The sequence below is a fragment of the Pocillopora verrucosa genome, chromosome 4 (genome assembly GCF_036669915.1).
Source record: "Pocillopora verrucosa isolate sample1 chromosome 4, ASM3666991v2, whole genome shotgun sequence".
NCBI classification, from domain to species: domain Eukaryota; kingdom Metazoa; phylum Cnidaria; class Anthozoa; order Scleractinia; family Pocilloporidae; genus Pocillopora; species Pocillopora verrucosa.
Genome location: NC_089315.1, coordinates 7,046,104 through 7,066,272, shown reverse-complemented (window position 1 = coordinate 7,066,272; position 20,169 = coordinate 7,046,104). Strand labels below are relative to the sequence as shown.

The window sequence follows — 20,169 nt, the reverse complement described above, 5'->3', positions numbered from 1 at the left end:
TAATCAGTTTTCTCATCGCTTTTTGTCTCTCGACGTTTGTCCACCCTATGTCGGTAAACAGAACCATTTCTTGGAACACTTTGATTGTTAAAATACAAACAAACCAAACAAACAAGAACCCAATGTCAGCTAACGCCTAACTGCAGAGCGCTCCAGTTCGTTGCAGCTGTAGGTTGCTGGTGAATCATTTAGCACAATGCTTTCTTCTTTGATTCTGTGCCTTATCGTAATGACGTTTTCACGTCAGACGACAGCGTCGCATTTTCGCGGCGGGATCATCACTTGGAAGCCAGGTGGAAATAATTCGAACAAGGTAAAAGAAGAAATTACAAGGGTGTATTGAGTGATATTCTAGAAACATTATACGTGTCAGCAAAAAGATATAGCGTATATGTATATAGATATATACAGGTAGGTTGTTCTTTACTGTAGCTCAATGGGTCGTACAGTTCGCATTTCAAATGGACTCAAATTTGAATAATAATTTTGTTCTAATAGCTTAGAACAAAACATTATTAGAGAAAAGAAAACTCGTTTTTAAAAATTTAATTTGCTTAATTTGCCCTTGCAAGATTTGTTAGGCTTTTCAGGCTCGCCTATTTAACCAAGATTTAGTGCAACTTATTTGTCTAAATATTTCTTCCACCTCGGAGTTTATGGTTTCGCCAAATAGTTCCGCAAGAATTTGAGGAATGCGGAGCGTATGATTAATTGAAAATAGTGTGCCGTCTTAGCGCATTATTTCGGAAGGGCAATTTATCGCTGTTTTACAAAATATCAACGATTGTGTAGACGGGATACAAAGCTTGCAGCACAAAAATCGCTAAATTTTCTGATTAAGCTCGTATGATTAGTCGATTAGATGATAAAACACTGGCAAACTGATTGACAAAACTCGTATCTAGGAGATGCTAACGAGGATAAGCCCAAAGGTCATTGCATAGAATTTGTATAGAAATGTCATACCTTTCATCGCATTTGTTTAAATTGCAAACGCTGGTACCTTTAGTTTGCTAAATCTATTGAAAATCGTTAGTATTTGAATAGCTAAGGCATTGGTTTCACCGCCCAGAGCACTTAAAACTCCGGAAATAACTTCCGGGTTTTCTCGGAAATGTCCTTGCGACTTTGATTTACTTACTTTGGAAAGGTATCCTTAGCTTTGAAATATGCTAATTACACCAGTCACTCTTGTTTCTATTAAATATTCATCATACAAACGCAACTCTATCAATCTCTATCGCTAAAAGCGACTGAAAATTTTGAAGTATTCAAACTTTGTTTTGAAAACAGTTCTGAATGTTATCGGCTGCGCTAGAGTTTTTAATTCCTTCCTCTTTTCTCCATCGTTTAAAGAAGTTTAAAAAGTGATATAATTTCATCCCGACTAACTTGCATTTAAATTTTATTTATTTCTTTGAAATCTCACTTCGTATTAGTTTTTTCTTTACAGTTTGTGGGGGGAAATAATTATTTCATTAGATTCAATTTTAACTTTGAGTAGCTTTGAACTAAAGATTTTCTTTCCCTGCGATCAAGAAGCATTTTTCAAAATTTAAGGAAGGAAAAATCGTCGCTTTGAAATCACGAATAACTGGAAGCTAAATTTGCTTTCACATAATTATTCAACCTAGATTTAACTCTTTTTCTCTGTCAGAAAGTTTCGCCAACATTGCTCTTGGTTTTGCAACTAGTTTCAAAAGAATTTAAAGAATGCTCAGCGCATGATTAAAAATGCATAGTACCGTAATTGATAAAGTAGCGCGTGTAATTCGAAAGAGCTATATCTCAAATTTTCTCAGTTATGTAGACAAAATGCAAAGATTACAGTGCCAATCGCAATTTTTTTTATCACCCAAGCCCCATTTGTTACTCGATTAGATGATAAAACACTGGCAAAACTGTTTGATGATTTGTGTACTTTGTTAAAATAAACAATGCTTAGCGCAGTAAGTTATTGCGTAGAATTTGTCGAAAAATTTCATATCTTACCATTGTATTCATCGTAAGATGGATGGAAATAGCTTTCACTGGTTCCTTCAGTTTGCTTAATCCGCCAAAAAGTGTTTATAGTTAAATAGTTTAGAAAAATGCGTCGCCACTCAGTCAGAGTGTAACTTCCTCGTTTTCTCGGAATTGTCCGAACGAGTTTGTGTTATATCATTGTTTACTTAGGGTGGAAAGATATCTGAAGGCCTTAAAATTCACTAATTACACCTGTCACTTTGGTTGCTACTGACCATATTATTATGCAAACTCACCTATGCAAATTTTAAATTGCTAAACGATACTAAACTTTGAAATATTAAAACTTGCGTTGTTCAAAGTTCTGAATGCTTCTGGCTGCGCAGCTGTGTTTATAACCTTCCCCCTTACCCAACGTTTTAAGAGCTATAAACGTTGAATTAAATTTTGCCCGTCTGATATTAACTTATATTTGCAATATCGTTACTTCGACTTATTTGCGCCGTTATTTAGACGCTGATATATTTATAGAGATAGGTGTTTTTTGTCTTGTCACGTACGTGGAGAAAAGGGAAAATTCTGAGTCCTCATGAGCAATCATACCTCGGAGCTTCGGATTCCGCGCTCCGATCCGTTCCGATGCTCTAGAGGTCTGAGGGTCGATTCTTTGTCCTTAAACGAAAAAATAAATTATTTTTCATTGCCGAGCTGAAAATCTATCATATTTCTTATTGTAAGATATTTAGCATTGCCACAATTACTTTTGTTATTCATTCAAACGCTGACAGTGATGAAACTTACTTGGTTTGAATTTCCAAAAGTTAAAAGACTCCTATTTAAATTGCAATTTGCCTCATGCCGCTTTTTCTCAGTATTTAAATTCCTAGTTTATTCTATAGCCAGCGACAATCATATCTACATCTCTTACAAATTAATCTAGTAATCAGGTTTACAAAGTTTGCGTGGACTGGAACCTTATCACTTTTAAGCTTATTTAAGCCAGTGAGAGGCGTTTAAATGGAAACATGTCCAGTATGGATGAAAGTTTGAACTTGTTTCAGGTGCTTTTTAACTTTCGGCTGGGCTTCCGAAGATCCTTTTCCAATTCTTATTACTGCGACAACTCGATGGTTGCAAATCAAAGCATCGTAGGAAGTGGAGACAGCTGGAGAGCAAGTCACGACAAAAGATATTATTTAAGCTTTACTGTGGCAGACACGGGATATCATTGCACCGATTTCAGTGTTCAGGAGGACTGGACGCAAGGGGAAAACAGTTTTGAGTATACTTTCTCGGATGAAGGACCCTGGCTGATAAGGTGAGTCAAGCAAAATGGCTTTTACTTGTCAATAATTTTGAGCTATTGTGGTCGTTTAAGCAACTCCTCTGCATTTAACCATACACATTTCATTCTAAATACGCGAGAAACGAAACCTCGTTGGTACAAGGTAATGACGGTAGCCCGTCCTGATTTCCTGTGGAAATCATTATCAAAAAACAAACAAATAATGAGAAAAGCATTTACACAGGTTGGAAAAAAAGCACGATGTTTTCATACTCTACTTTACTTTTCCATTTCCAAAACAGAGCCATAATATGTGTCTATTAAAAAAAATCTGGATAGTATATATTTTTAAGGGAATCACTCGTGACAAATTTCTAATGATACCTATAGCTGAAATCGATCCTATTTCCTAGTTATTTCAAAGTCTCCTACTGGAGCTAAACTTCGCTTTTAGTGTTAGTCGATTAGTGTCAGTATGAAAGGTCATATGTTAACAGATAAAATCTAACTGTGTTTCGCTGCATCCAGTTATTCAAGTTGCTGTTGGATCTCATTAGCGAATGGAGGCAGTAGTTGGCTTCTCTCGACCACTGTCAACCTGACAAGGCGGCAGGATAACGGAAAAATCAACTCATCTCCGATCTCAGCAATGGCTCCCATCGTTCGACACCAGCAAGGCTGCCCAAAAACAATCACTATTCCCGCCGAGGACTCGGATGGTGATAAAGTTCGCTGTCGATGGTCGATTGGCTCTTACAGAGAGTGTGGTGGTGTATGTCAAAGCTTTCAAAGCGGCGCTTTGGACGAAGTAAGTTTAGCTGACGTGTTAAGAACTTTAAGGAAACTTCAATCATAGTTTCTTTTGCCTTTTCAAAGGTTTTACGTACAATTTTGAACTTTTTCGATTGCAAACTGTAAAATTTTTTTGTCTTTGCTCTTTTTCGACATGTTATCATTGCTTCTTTTATGCTTTGATCTTACCAGCACCGAGCTCAATAAGCTTCTGTTGTACTCCTGTTCTTTCAAAGAGGTATTGCGGGAGGGAAGTTTAAATGCTTTTTTGAATAATAAAGTTTTGGAAGCCGATTGTTCAACTGCAGTACTCCTACGGATCAACCATATCCTCACAAGAATACCAATGCATCATTAACTTCAAAATGATATCGAATTTTTATCTTGGTCACACGATCGTGACAACACAAAGAAACATCTTTAATTTCATTGGTCGGGAATTTCTAAAATAAAAAAGGTTATTTTTTGGTTGCATTGCATCTTTCTACATGTTGTAAAGTTACTTTTTTTATTTGATGTGAAAAGGGGAAATGCACTTTGAGTCTCCCTAGCAATATAGCTCTCGGTTGGCATGCAGTGGCTATTACCTTAGAAGATTACCCAGCTTCAACGACCAACTTCCAAAGCGCCACTCCATACAGTCATGTGGGCCTGCAGTTTCTTGTACACGTGAGTCCATCTTCCGGGCCGTGTAATAGGGCTCCAGTCCTAATAGGCCAAAGTCCAAACGACGGATCTTGTGAGGAAGTGTCAAATGGAAACACATTCAACAGCGTTATTGAAGCAAAACATATCGACTCCTCCAGAAGGTATGTGTTACTGCTGTACCCTTAACATGCTAAATCAGGTTGATATGATAGTGACACTTTCAGTTGAACATTATTTACTGCACCTGCTTTTTTTTCAATTTAGCTGTTTGAAGCAAGCCCTGATTGGTTAATTAAAGGAATGTGCTTATCAGACTTCAGAGCATTCTTCTGTTGAAATATTGCAGAACGCATAAGAACAATCTCTTTTTCTGTAACTGAGAAGGATAGGGCAGAGGTCATTTTTTGACAACAATGCTCCTACTTTGTGCATCGTCAAATTAATGTCAGTGTTTTATAAGCAGGCAATGAAATAGACAAAGATTCTCAACTTACCCAGCGCGTTTGGATGCATTTCAGTCTGAAACAGGTTACGGAAAATCTTGATCTGAAATCTTGGGTCCAAAATTGTACAAGCCCTCTACAAGGCGGCCTAACTCACAAACATGTGTTTTTTGAAGTAAACCAATTACCTTCCGCCCTGAGCTTCACAGTAGTCCTGATCAGTAAGGAAGAATGTGAAAGCTTAGTTCCTTTTCATTTTTTATTTTTTCTACTCTATTTTAGCATTGCAGAGATTATCACTGTCACACCACTTTATATGGTTATTTCTGGCCTCCTGAATTACACTGATTCGATCGGGGATACAGTATTCTACAGGAACGCGTCGTGGAATCCGCGATTGTCTCAGAAAGGACGACATATCTTTTGTTTCAAGGCAGTTGACAACTTTGGGTGGGTCACTTCAACAAAATTGTTATAAAATCGCCTTCGCTTTTCTTTAAAAAAGGTACTAATGCATATTTGCAGACTATACAGGGTCTTTCTCACTTCTCACATGTTTCCTGGATAACGGCTCAGTGATGGATCTAGGGGAGGAGCCCAGGGGACCCGACCCCCCCCCCCGCCCTCCCTTATTTTGGGTTAAAAAAAAAAAAAAAAAAAAAAAAAAAAGAATCGCAGAAGAAAGAAAAACCGGCAGGTCAAGCTAAAAGAAACAGGTCCCCTCCCTTAGCTCAGGTTCTGGATCTGCTACTGCCGGGCTGGCTCAATAAGACTCAATGATTTTCTTAAATGTCTACTTTGATGTAATCTTATTTATGAGCAACAATTCGCATTTCAGAATTGAAAGCAAGCAAAGATGTATCACTATTATCGTCGGATCAAGTAAGCTTGCATTTTTAATAGTATTCTGCTGGTTACTCCGTGTCTGAAATTAAACAGTTGATTCGAATTCATACGCGAAAAATTCTCATGCACTGCAGGCCTGATTCTTATGTCCTTTCAATGTGATTCTTTTCAGACAGCACTCCAAATCCGTTATTGTACTCCCGTGTTCCTGTGGTTCCTCGTTTGTCATGGCCGTGGTGGTTTGGATTTGTGGACTTTAACATAACGTTTGACCAACAGGTATTTTATATACTGAGTTGAATTATACACGTGTTTTGATGGGTTCTAACTTATAATCTATTCAAGGACAGACAGGCAGATGACGTCAACAAAAAGATTTGGTTGCCATGGTTTTGCACAATAAAAGATCACAGAACACGTCAAAATGTGGTGAGAACATCAGTGACACACTCAGCTCCGCCTCAAATGCCACTTTTTTGTTCTTACCACGTTGTGACGTCATCTGTAATCTATTACTGAACATACGCTCGGCAACAAAGAATACTTTTTATAAAGTATTTCCAAAGTAAAAATATTTTTTGTTAAGTATTTCCAAACTACGAAAACAATGGCCGTAATTCCACGAAAGCCTCTTTTTAAGCTTAACTGCAAACGGCTAACTAGTTTGTTTCCATAACACAGATCAAAAGACCACGTCATTCCAAGTTTATAAGGATCGTCTTGGAAGATCACGTGATATACAAACTTGACACACGCTCTTCGAGTGAAGTCACCGTTGATAAATTCAGCCTTAAATTCCGCCTGCCGCAAGTTGTTCTCAGCATGCGAGGAAATTATTCTATCACCATGGACCGTGGTGTTGTCGTGGGCCTCGGTTGTACATCGGATGGTCCGCCCTCACCAGGCTTCAGCTCGTTGAAAGACTGGCCATTTGATGTTGGAGTTTGTTCTAAGGGCACTTACATGGGTCAGAATAATCAGTGTAGTGGTAAGAATATTGTGTTTTGCGTGAAGTACCACAGGGGTACACAATGCTCTTACTTATTTGCAATCCTTTTGAATCGTATCCATCTTTAACCACTCTTGCCCCTTGTTGAATCAGTGTTTTTTTTTGTTTTTTTTTTTTTGTTGAATCAGTGTTGCCTTCCGTAGAATAGGAAGATGATTGAGCGCTGTAGAGGGAAAAGGAAAAGAAATCATTTATTTTGTCACGAGTGCGGGGCAAAAGAAAACTTTGAGTTCCCCCATGAGAAATCGAACCTTAAACGTTTATGCCCATGGTCCCATGTTAAGCCTTCTTGAGATTTGTGCCGTTGTGAAGCCGTTTATTCGTCGTGAATATTCTGGTACTTAAACCTTAAGGATATGCTACTTGGCAGGTCACGTATCACAAGGTCGCCAGGTCATATGTTTGTTACATACCATTTACGATTATGAGAATTAAATTTGTTACAAGTCGTGAGAATTATTATGTTCTAATTTCACGGTGAGAAGATAAACCTTAGTTTGGGTTGCTTTTTTTCTAGACGTAAATGAATGTTCGAAGGCGCCGTCCATTCTGAGTCGCAAGAAACGAAGTCATCGGTATTGGCGCTATTACACTTCTGCGCAAGGTAGGTATATGTTTTACCGCATGTTATTTGACACATCTCAGTTGTTCTTTTTTCGGAGGAAAACTAACGAGTTTCTCTCATTTTATTTGACAGCCATGGCATCAAGTATGCCCACTACTAGTTTTTCACCGACGCCAGGTAATTCAACGGTGTTCAGTTGTAATTAAAAAGGAGCAGTAATTGTTGCTTTTGGTGGTTATTTGTACCCTAAGGGCCTGTTTACATTTAGGTGGGGGACCCCAGGTAGGTGAGGTACCCCGCCTAGCCGTGGTCGAAAAATAAAACGTGTTTACATACAATCTTACAACCCCGGTGTGTTGGGGTGCGGTTTCTTGAGGTTGTTGTTGCGCTTGCAATTAAGGAGTTTGAGCAGAGGCGTCCCAAGCTCAAATCTCGAGAAAGACGAAAGATTAATTCTCGGGCACATATGTATTTATTCATGAAAGCGTCATGCGTTGTGCTACGCGGTGTTAGATTACGCGAGTACCGTTGACTTAATACGTTATACGGAATAGTTTGGGAAACGAAATATGGTCGATTTACAACGCTAAATATTCCGAAATGTGAACATTTTACACTCCTTGTGTGTCCGTTGCGGTTTCTGGTGATTTCTGCCATGAGACGGCTAGGAAATTTACAAAGTTTTAAAACATAAATGTTTCGCTTTTGAGCTTTTTGCCATGAACGCGACCCCGGCTAGGCGGATTAGACCACCTTGAGACGTTTACATGGCAAATTGTCACCCCGGCTGACCGGGTTACCCTACCTGGCAGACCGGGCAACCCGCCTAGGCGGGTAACCCCACCTATCATGTAAACGTGATCAAGAAAGTATAAGAAATTATATGGACAGACAGGTTACCCCGCCTAGGCGGGTTATCTCAGCTACCTGGGGTCCCCCACCTCAATGTAAACAGGCCCTAAGAGGCAAACTCTTACATAGACTTGTGTGTGGCATTAAACTGTCTTATTATTTCCCTTTAGCTTTTGCAGTTGCTGCTACTTCGTCAATTTCTGGTAAGAGTAAATTTGATGTCGAATTCAGTATTAAGAGAAAAAAACAAAATGAAAGAAAATTGAAAAAAGAAATTTATATGGAGGGAACCTTTTGCTCTTGGCTTGAAACGTTGGCACGGTTGTTAGTTCACAAGACTTAAGAATCTCGAAAGAGGTCGGCGTTCGACTCCTTGCCCAATCATTATACTGTGCTCTTGGGCCAAGAGGGTTTTTGTCAGGGAAACTTCCGAAATACTGTTCAGAGGGAACATTTACAGTTACATCTTTCAGGAGAGATAACACTGCTTCTAGTAATTTCAATCTACGTAAACCGAGAGAAGTTAAACCGATCCACTCATGTGACTGCAAATTACTTCTCAAGGACTTCCCTAATCTAATATATCTCAATTTTTTTAATCAAACTCTTTGCATAAATGTATAATGTAATATACTATCTTCTTTTTGCTATGAATTACCATATTACCGGTGGTGGATGGCAAGACCTTAAGGGTAGGAACCTTCCAATCTGATCTATGCCTCCTGTTAGCAGGAGCCTGTTCGCATTACCTCAACCAAAAATTGTCATATCCCTTACATCTATCAGAGTCCGTCAATAGTTATCATTATTTTATAACTCTGTTCTCTCTTTTCTTTAATTTGCAGCGACGTCTTAATTTAACATCAGATCTGAACCTCGGGTAGTATAGAAGAATAATGTCCTTTCTTTTTTTACCAGGTGCCTGTTCATATTACTTAAACCAACGAAATGGTCAATTTACAAGTCCAGGCCATCCTTCCCCTTACTCAAATAATCAGCATTGCACCTGGTTAATTGAGGCCCCATATGGCTACTACATATATCTACAATTTGGATCATTTTATCTTGAGAGTTGTTGTGACTGGGTCCAAATATTCGATGGAAGCTCAGAATACAGCTCTAGAATTGCAAGAAAAAACGACTATCAGCCACCCTGGGGAGTATGTAGCAGTGGAAGGTTTCTTTTTGTGAAGTTCACAACTGATTCAAGTGCTACGTATTCAGGTTTTTCAGCAACCTACCAAGCTGTATCACATGGTAAAAATATGCTTCAATTACGTATTTCTTTATAAATTAGAATATTTTCATCAATCAATAATTGACGCTCAATCTAGCCTCTGGACGTTTTGGACATCCTTAATATAGGGTTAACCTCTTGGTTTCCTTTTTCTCAATAACGGGGCTTGTTATAGAAAGCACTTGTTATCTTGAAATAAGTGTTGTAAATGTTAACGTTCTTCTCATTATTAATTTCAGCTGCACGTGTCAACTCTCAAATCTTGTGTGATGCCCGTTTTCTACAAAAAATCATTTGATGAAATTTGAAAAGTAACTAAAATGAATTAAGATGAGGGACGGACAACTGATGGACTAACAGATATAGTAGTTGCATCAGTTTAGAGTAACTCTTCATTCTTTCAAGGCTGCAACTATCAATACAATGTTTTCATCTAATGTATAGCTTTCAATTTACATTGAAATATGCACAATGAGATACCTATAAGAGACACTGATCAATTGATAGAAAATGAAATGATATGATGCCCCCCCCCCCTAATTTTAGTCTCCTGGATACTCCCCATTATCCCTTCAACATACCGCTAAAAAAAACTGTAAACGATAACCCCCCCTTCCACTCTCTTAAAATTATTTGTATGATTTCCTTCATCATGCAATACAGTTGATCGATTTAATCAAATTTTAATCCCTAAACTCACAGCTTCCGGCGTCGGCCAAGTTTTTGCTTCAGCTGTTCACGTAGGGTGTTATGGTAGCAGTCTCAAGACATCTATACCATCCACAAATTGTGAGTCAATTAAATTATTCTAGTTTGCTATTTACTCTCATAAGTCATAGGCTGTACTGATTAATTACAAATCTGTTGATACAGGAAGAAGGATTACCGGCTAGGTACTTTCTATAGAATTTTTTTCAAACAATTTAAGTTTCCACACGAGTTACAAAGTGTTCGCTATAGCTAAGTTTAACTTTTAGTATTTTAGAGATCTTTAGTTTACACAACCTTAGTTGACATGCAAGTGTTACTGAAAGAGATTAATTAAGAAGTTTAACGAAAATTTTTGACATTTTATGCATGCATTAAAGAACATCATCTAACGCATTCTACTGTTGATAAGCTTCATTCTACAATCTAAGTAAAATCACTATATAATTTAAAGAAAACGATTCTCTCCGCTCAGTATCTCTTGAATTGCTATGTACATTTCCATCCTTGCTGTTTGAACTCCTTAATTGCACTTGGTAAAATATTATTTCCTTTTATTTTTCATAAAAGTATCCCCCACGAGGTCATCTACGTATATTCCATCGACATCCTCCGCTATTGGTAAGTTATAGAAACATTTCATTCTATGTGATTTTTGAAACTAGTGGTGAACAGAGCACCATTGTCCAAGACTATGCGTGTGCATGTGCGTGTGCGTGTGCGTGTGCGTGTGCGTGTGCGTGTGCGTGTGCGTGTGCGTGTGCGTGTGCGTGTGCGTGTGCGTGTGCGTGTGCGTGTGCGTGTGCGTGTGCGTGTGCGTGTGCGTGTGCGTGTGCGTGTGCGTGTGCGTGTGCGTGTGCGTGTGCGTGTGCGTGTGCGTGTGCGTGTGCGCATGTGAAACAATGACTTATTCTTTCTAACTCTACAATGGGCAAATTTAGTTTGCCTTAAGTTACTAGAGTAGCTTAAAGCGGTTTAGTTTAATGAAGAGGACTCAATTTACGAGCTTTTCGAATTGCTACGTGCCCATAGTAATATAAGCGTTTGTGAAATTACACAGTTTGCCTAGTTTCTCTCATTTTAATTGTCTTCTCGCTTACATCTATCAAAGTCTGTCAATAGTTATCATCATTTTATAATTCTCTTCTCTCCTTTCTTAATTTTTTGTCGACGCCTTCATTTGACCTCAGATCTGAACCTCAGGTAGTGTGGAAGAATAGTATCCTTTTCCATATTTTTACCAGGTGCCTGTTCATATTACCTATACCAACGAAATGGTCGATTTACAAGCCCAGGCTTTCCAAACCGATACTCAAATAATCAGCATTGCACCTGGTCAATTGAGGCTCCATATGGCTATTACATATATCTACAATTTGGATCATTTAATCTTGAGGATGGCTTCGACTGGGTCGAAATATTTGATGGGAGCTCAGCATACAGTACAAGAATTAAAAGTGAAAGCGGCTATCAGCCATCTTGGGGAGTGTGTAGCAGTGGAAGGTTTCTTTTTGTGAAGTTCACGACAGACGGGAGTGTTACGCAATCAGGCTTTTCAGCTACTTACCGGGTTGTATCACATGGTAAAGATACGCTTTAATTACATAATTCTTTATGAATTAGAATACTTTCATTATTCAATAATTGATGCTCAATCTAGCCTCCAGATGTTTTGGAGATCCTTAATTTAGGGTTAACCTCAAGGTTTCCCTATTTCTCACTAGCAGGGCTTGTTATGAAAAGTACTTGTTATTTTGAAATAAAGTGCTGTAAATGTTAACGTTCTCCACATTACTAATTTCGGATGCCCGTTTTCTATAATGAATCATTTTGAAGAGTAACTAAAATGAATTAAGACAAGGGATGAACAACTGATGGACCAACAGATATAGTAGTTGAATCAGTTTAGAGTAACTCTTCATTCTTTCAAGGCTGCAACTATCAATGCAAGGTTTTCATCTAATGTATAGCTTTCAATTTACATTGAAATATGCACAATGAGATACTTATAAGAGGCACTGATCAATTGACAGAAAGTGAAATGATATGATGCCCCCCCCTAATTTTAGTCTCCTGTATACTTCCCATTATCCCTTCATCATACCGCTAAAAAACTGTAAACGATAACCTCCCCCCCATCCATTCTCTTATAATTTTTTGCATGTTTTCCTTCATCATGCAATACAATTAATCACTATGATCAAATTTTAATCTCTAAACTCACAGCTTCCGGGGTCGGCCAAGTTTTTGCTTCAGCTGTTCACGTAGGGTGTTATGGTAGCAGTCTCAAGACACCTATACCATCCACAAATTGTGAGTCAATTAAATTATTCTAGTTTGCTATTTACTCTCATAAGTCATAGGCTGAACTGATTAATTACAAATCTGTTGATACAGGAAGAAGGATTACCAGCTACGTACTTTCTATAGAATATTTGTCAAACAATTTCAGTTTCCACACGAGTTACAAAGTGTTCGCTATAGCTAAGTTTAACTTTTGGTATTTTAGAGATCTTTAGTTGACACAACCATAGTCAACATGCAAGTGTTACTGAAAGAGATTAATTAAGAAGTTTAACGTAAATTTTTGACATTTTATGCATGCATTAAAGAATATCATTTAACGCATTCTACTGTTGATAAGCTTCATTCTACAATCTAAGTAAAATCACTATATAATTTAAAGAAAACGATTCTCTCCGCTCAGTATCTCTTAAATTGCTATGAACATTTCCATCCTTGCTGTTTGAACTCATGAATTGCACTTGGTAAAATATTATTTCCTTTTATTTCATAATAGTATCCCCGACGAGGTCATCTACGTGTATTCCATCGACGTCCTCCTCTATTGGTAAATCATAGAAACATTTCATTCTATTTGATTTTTGAAACTAGTGATATACAGAGCACCATTGTCCAAGACTATGCGTGTACGTGTGCCTGTGCTTGTGCGCATGCGCATGTGAAACAATGACTTATTCTTTCTAACTCTACAATGGGCAAATTTAGTTTGCCTTAAGCTACTCGAGTAGCTGAAAGCGGTTTAGTTTAATGAAGAGGACTCAATTTACGAGCTTTTCGAATTGCTACGTGCCCATAGTAATATAAGCGTTTGTGAAATTACACAGTTTGCCTAGTTTCTCTCATTTTAATTGTCTTCTCGCTTACATCTATCAAAGTCTGTCAATAGTTATCATCATTTTATAATTCTCTTCTCTCTTTTCTTAAATTTTTGTCGACGCCTTCATTTGACCTCAGATCTGAACCTCAGGTAGTGTGAAAGAATAACGTCCTTTTCCATATTTTTACCAGGTGCCTGTTCATATTACCTATACCAACGAAATGGTCGATTTACAAGCCCAGGCTTTCCATACCGATACTCAAATAATCAGCATTGCACCTGGTCAATTGAGGCTCCATATGGCTATTACATATATCTACAATTTGGATCATTTGATCTTGAGAGTCGCTACGACTGGGTCGAAATATTTGATGGGAGCTCAGCATGCAGTACAAGAATTAAAAGGGAAAGCGGCTATCAGCCATCTTGGGGAGTGTGTAGCAGTGGAAGGTTTCTTTTTGTGAAGTTCACGACAGACGGGAGTGTTACGCAATCAGGCTTTTCAGCTACTTACCGGGTTGTACCACGTGGTAAAGAAACATTTGTCTGCTTATCTCCTCATATTTGATAAAACGTATTTTTTCATCAGAAAGAAATGTGTATCCAATTGATTTATTTTGATTAATGAGAAAATTTATTCGAAGACAGAAAATATCAGGTGTTCCTAAAAGGTGCACGTGTGTCACCATTTTTCCAACTTTGATTGCATAATAATAGTATACTGCAACAGGCCTGTCATCGCTCATCCCTCCTTCCCAGGGACCTCACCCAATCGTACAGCTGAAAAACTCATGAACCTTCTCAAAATCACCATGTCCCTTCTTGATAGATTACGAGTTCATAAATCATATACTCTTTCCTAAAACTCAGCCTCCAATGTCCACCAAGTCTATGCTTCAACTGTTCCTGGATCGTGTTATGGAAGCAACCTCATTTCCTCTCCACCGCCCACACGTGGTTGGTAATTTCAGTTAATTGTAATATTTCAATTTGTTAAAATATATATGAAGCTTAAAAGTGAGAACTACCTATTTAAGATGTATTGTGAGGGAACGAGAAAGGAGCAAGTTCGTACCTTAAAGCATCTTACTTACTCGAAAAAGATCGAATACTATTACTAAACTTGTTTACTTTAACTCATTGATTCTTAGTTTTTCAGTTCTTCTTTATACGGGTGATTAAATTCTACTGTGTTTTTGGCAAGTTTTCCGACCATTTTCTTCTCTTTAAAACTACTCATGTAAAAAACTGATAATATGAAGTTTTTTTAAGTTGTGAGGACACTATTAAGAGGTGTTGGACCATGTGTAGGATAAGACTGAAGAAAATTTTTTGATTTTCCCCAGTGTATATAAATAAAGTAGAAAATGAAAACAAGAAAGAGAGAGATAAAATAAAATATATATCAACATCAAACCAAATTTAGGCTGGCCACGAAAAAAGCGAATTCAGCTATTGCAGAGGTGGTGATTCGCTTATGACGTAGTTTAAACATTATTCAATTATTGCTTTTGCTTCAGAACGTAGCGTCCAGTCAACTCCAGTGATGCGTACTTCTCCAAGCGTGATGACATCTTCACACACAAGTGCCAGTGAGTGTCTAAATTGTTCTGTCAAATTTCACTGAATCCAGAGTCGGAGGCGAAACACAGGAAAGTCGTAGTTGATCAGTTTCTGCGAGTCCAGCATAATGGACACACTATAAGTTAGAGTGACAAACTTGCCAGAATCAATAGAAGAGGCTGGTTAAGCGTACAAAACTTAATTCAACACCTTCTGCTTTTCTCTCTCCCTCTCTTAGACTCGTTGAACATAAAAGCAACGGTTGCTACAGTAATGCCTGTTGCGTCCAGTACACCATTTGTGCTACACCTTCCCGCCAATTGCCAGCATGACTGTGTTAACACATGGGGAAGTTATTACTGCACTTGCCGTCAAGGATACAGATTAGAGGCGGATGGGAAAACATGTCAGGGTAAGAACACAGATCACGGACTACTCCATTATCCTTCAATATCCACCAATAGCATGTTGGTCTCAGTTATGCCGAATAAAGTGAAACAAACAAATTTTGACCTCATGGTTACAGTTTACTGCACAAATATCATTACGTGAACAATGTTTGTAACAATTTGCACGTAACATTACGCTAAAATTATAAGACTCTCGCACACATTGCATCATAAGGCATTTAGTAAGAGAGGGGAAGTGGGCAAATAGGGTGACGTTATTTTTAGTTTCTTTCCCTGACTTTATTGTTTGAAGGGTACTTTTAGACGGAAATAAGCTGTATCTTACGCCAAAACGCGAAATAATTTCGCAAAACCGCGATCAATACACACGTGCACTTTACTTTAAAAAAATACCGCGAAAACTTCGAGCAATAAGTTAGCTGTACAAAAACTAACGCATCTTTAGCATGAAAGGCTTTCTATTCTATTTGTGGTTATATTGTTCCATTTGAAATCTTGAAATTATGAAGCTCACGTAACAGAGATGATCCATTGCAGGAATCTATTGAACTTTAATCACATCCGAAAAAAAAGGGAGATTCTTGGGATTTTCCAGAATGCGCCGTTTTAAATTTGGTAAATTGATCAGAGTTGAATCAATTCGCTCACCCTGCTTTTTACGAGTCTCACAAACGTTTTATGTTTGTATTTACTGATAGATATAAACGAATGCTTAACTCAAAATGGAGGCTGCACCCATCAGTGTGTGAATATCCCAGGAGGTCACTATTGCAAATGTCCCGAGGGTGTAACAATGGGCTTTGATAACAAGACTTGCCATGGTAAGTAAATTGCGTGCAAACTATACTCTCACAGCTGACTGCGCGATCCTCTACACTGCTGTGCTACGTTTTAATGGTAGGTAAATTGCGTGCAAACTATACTCTCACAGCTGACTGCGCGATCCTCTACACTGCTGTGCTACGTTTTAATGCATAAGCATTTAGTACAGAACAGTTTTTCAACAAAATTCTTTTATATCTGTTGAAACTAACAAGGAGATAAGTATTAACAGATGGGTAAAATATATGGTTAATTGATTTCACTGGCAGAATCTTCACTTGTGAACTCATGTTTTTCGTTCTTTTCAGAACCTGGTATTACAGTGAAATGCACAGCTGAAGCAATGTTTATCTTTCTGGAGAGAAAAACTTTCCAAGGCTTTGATCCAAACAAACTGACACTTCTTTACCCGTCATGCCGTGCGTCCTACAACGATTCCCACATTTCCTTGCGCACGAGTCTCAATGACTGTGGAACCACTCATAACGAAAGCGAGGACGCGATAACTTTCTACAACAAAGTGCGAAGTGTCCAGTCCTACTCCGGCAACATCATCACTCGGGAGCAAAATGTGTCAATTCCTTTCTACTGCAGTTATGGACGTAAGGCCCTGCTACGAAATCCAAGTTTCAAAACCTGGAAGAACCATTTCACAGCTTCGGAAGGTAACCTTTTACAAGGAAATGCTCATTTAATTACATCTGTTTTAAGATATACCATTGACTTCATTACTACAAGAGTCATTGTACAGTTCAATGAATTTATATCCTTCAAGGGAAAACATTCATTGAATAAACCTTTTTTGAAAAAAAAAAAAACCCCTTCAGCTCGTCTCCTTGCCAAATCGATGGTACTCCTTTAGCTGTCACCTGACACTGTGATGCGATTTTACGACCTTTATTGCTTTCCAGAACTCAATGAGCCTTTCGTTTTTGCTCAAGTTCAATTTGATTTTCTGTCGATACTTTCATTGTTCTCAACAACCACCAGGGCTGGGTGATCCATGACGTTTACAGATCTTAAATAACAGCCGGCAATTTTACTTTCTTTTCATAGGTGGATATGGCAACTTCACCTTCACCATGGATCTATTCAAGACGGGCAGATATCTTACACCGTTCAGTTACAATGACTATCCAATCACGGTTCATCTTCGGGATCAGTTATTTCTTCAGTTGACGGTACAGTCACACCAATCTAACCTGGTTCTCTTTGTCGACACCTGCAAGGCGACTCCCACTCCTGATCCGTACTCAGTTCCTCAGTATGTCTTCTTACAGAGAGGGTAAATATATCTTGCTCTGTACAACGATTCCTGAAAAATGTTTCCTATAACAATTTGCGGTTTATGCAGTTTCTCCCTCAACGAACGTTTTTGATTACGCCAAGACTAATTCCGGTGGTAACCAGGGTACAAAATAGAATCAAACTGATGGCGAATATTTGAGTAGACAATAATAAGCCGTGAATCAAGCCACTAAAAAATTTTTTTAAACTTTGTTTTATTTTCGTTCGAGTCAGTTTTTCGTGGTGCTAATTTTTTATTTCCTGGTGGTTTTCGTATTAGCTCATCTACAAATTCATAATTATAATTCTCTTTGCTTGGCTGCAGATGTAAGCTGGATTCTACCCTCAATTATTCGTACTCCATCAGCTCCAAACAGCGTTTTAGCATCCAAGCGTTTCGTTTTATTGAAGACCATCCAGTAGTGCATCTTCACTGTGAAGTCCTGGCTTGCCATCGCAACACTGCCCGGTCTCGCTGCCTCCAGGGATGCTCCCGCTATCGAGGACGGAGAGACGAGGTGCCTGGTTCTGAGAGTACTCAAGTGTACGAAATGTCGTCAGGACCAATCAAATACCAGAACGGGGCGAGTGCAACGGACACGACAGAAGGTGAGTGGGCAGTGGAGAGTCGTGGGTAACGATTTACTCAATACTTATGTGGAAAGGGTAGATACTCGATAGATATACCAAACTCCTACTTGAATCTTTATGATAGTTCATCGTAAATTGACCATGGAATCAGCACGAAAGAATTGCCATACTTTCCCAACTCAATACAAGTTACCAAACACCAAACAAACGTCAACTAAATGTACTAGATCCTTACATGATTTACTGAAGTAACCGTAAAGTTACTGTACCTGAGCCGAATCGCTTTCAATTTTTTTTCATCCTTTTAGCTGAAACTCAAACCAACATGGAGATCATCACAGTAGTGGCGGCATCCGGCGGATTTTGCCTCCTTCTTGTTATCATTCTCACTATCGTCGTTATTCGAATCAAGAAGCGTCTCAAAGGAGCCTTCGCAGATCGCAACAAAGTCTACGCCATGGAACAGTGTGGCAATCACGTCAAGGAAGACAACAACAACAACTTGGGTTTCGTTCAGGATGACGAACTGAACGAGATGGGGTACAAGCCGATCATTATGAAACCGCGTGCTCCTGACGCCGTTACTTCTGAGAGAGCTTGATACGAAGAATGGAGTGTTTCCTGAGGGTCTCTCTCATCTTGGATGTATATTAAGGATTGGAATGCTCGTGGGAAAATGTTAATTTCACCTCCAAAAAGGGGACTGATCTGGATATAGCTAGTGCATCAGGTTTTTTTGGCCCTAAAAGATATCAATTAAAAATCGAAGCAATCTCATAGCAATGTTTTTTCTTATTGATTGAGACTACAAAAACAGCGCGACAGGTTTGTTTAATGCCTTCCGAAGAAATCTAGAACAGGTACATCGACAATTAACTATTTTAGTGTTTCTGCTGGGATACTCCCAGTGATGCAAAAATCTACACCTTCATCCTTCCTTAAATTACGAGCATTCCAGGTCCTCTCATCGTGTTGGAGACCCACAGGGAATACTGATTGCTTGTTTCCCATTGGTAATATAACTTGCACTTGTGGCTGCTGGTGGGTTACATTTTTCACTTTTTTCTTTTCCAGTTGTACACACAATTTAGATGCTTCTCTCAAAGCTACAATTCTGCTTTAGAGCAAAAGGCATGGTGTGTTACAGCCCGATGTATTTTTATTGTGCGTGTGCTTTTCTTAATCAGACTGATGGTCAGACGATGAAAATAGGGCAGGCATAAATGTGTTTGCCATCATCACTTAGGTAGCTTTTTCGTAGAGTTTTACTACATGACCCACAGAAAAAAAAGAGCTTTAAAAATGTATTGATGTCGTGTAGTGGAGTTGTGCTATTACTTGAGGCGAATATTAATCATCTGAGTGTGCCTCTTTTGTTGTCATCGCTAAGATTATTAACGGGTTTTCTTGAATATTTAGCATATTGTATCCGCTTATATTACGGGCTGAAATAAAGAGAGTGCTTAGCTTAACATTTTGAGTTGTCATTCATACGCCGATTGAATGCAAACAGGATGGAAGTTTGAAAAAATCTGCAAAAACTCATTCTTTGCTCTAAGAAGAATGTTCTATTATTTTATTCCTTCTCTATCTCTATGTTCTTTCTTTGTCCGGCTTAAATGTTAATGATATTCAAAATTTTGCCAGAGTTTTAGTTTTGTTGCAACAACTATTTTTAGCCGATAAAAAGTTGCTTACAAAGATAATTTCAATCTCATGATCACTCCATCTGCTGGGTTCGCTTTTTGTACCGTGATGTTACCAAGGAAAAAAGACGAATAACAGCGAATAACTGTCTAGTCATCGTGAAAACACATGGATGAATATAGTATAATAACAGCACCAATATATCATAGACATAGACTCCAGTGTATTGAAAACACGCATAAATTCAAGCTGCACAATTTCTTACAAAAAAAATTTCAGGATGAATTTCTATCTTAGCCGTTTAGGTAACATTAAGTTAAAAAGTTGCGAGCTTTATTATCAAGCAAACCAGTGATCTGTTTTATGATCAAATAACCT

The 20,169-nt window shown here is 38.4% G+C and overlaps 1 protein-coding gene across 1 annotated transcript; it reads left to right on the top strand.

The window, feature by feature from the left end:
• Window positions 1–126: 126 nt before the first annotated feature.
• Window positions 127–19,616, top strand: LOC136280431 (deleted in malignant brain tumors 1 protein-like). Its single transcript, XM_066165509.1, has 26 exons — window positions 127–313; window positions 3,027–3,283; window positions 3,779–4,058; window positions 4,568–4,851; window positions 5,416–5,583; window positions 5,972–6,015; window positions 6,152–6,258; window positions 6,661–6,967; window positions 7,506–7,592; window positions 7,686–7,730; window positions 8,576–8,608; window positions 9,324–9,662; window positions 10,345–10,431; window positions 10,921–10,971; window positions 11,595–11,933; window positions 12,577–12,663; window positions 13,151–13,201; window positions 13,663–14,001; window positions 14,342–14,428; window positions 14,992–15,063; window positions 15,273–15,446; window positions 16,143–16,265; window positions 16,575–16,931; window positions 17,323–17,551; window positions 17,879–18,162; window positions 18,453–19,616. The coding sequence occupies exons 1-26, from the start codon at window positions 197–199 to the stop codon at window positions 18,743–18,745; spliced, it is 4,641 nt and encodes a 1,546-aa protein (XP_066021606.1). The 5' UTR covers window positions 127–196; the 3' UTR covers window positions 18,746–19,616.
• Window positions 19,617–20,169: the final 553 nt, after the last annotated feature.

What these genes read in the sequence shown, in the direction of transcription:
- LOC136280431 (XM_066165509.1), top strand. Translation starts at nt 197, where the DNA reads ATGCTTTCTTCTTTGATTCTGTGCCTTATCGTAATGACGTTTTCACGT. An exon ending in TCAGAATAATCAGTGTAGTG is followed by an intron (nt 6,968 to 7,505) that starts GTAAGAATATTG and finishes CTTTTTTTCTAG; the next exon opens with ACGTAAATGAATGTTCGAAG. An exon ending in TGCTACTTCGTCAATTTCTG is followed by an intron (nt 8,609 to 9,323) that starts GTAAGAGTAAAT and finishes TTTTTTTACCAG; the next exon opens with GTGCCTGTTCATATTACTTA.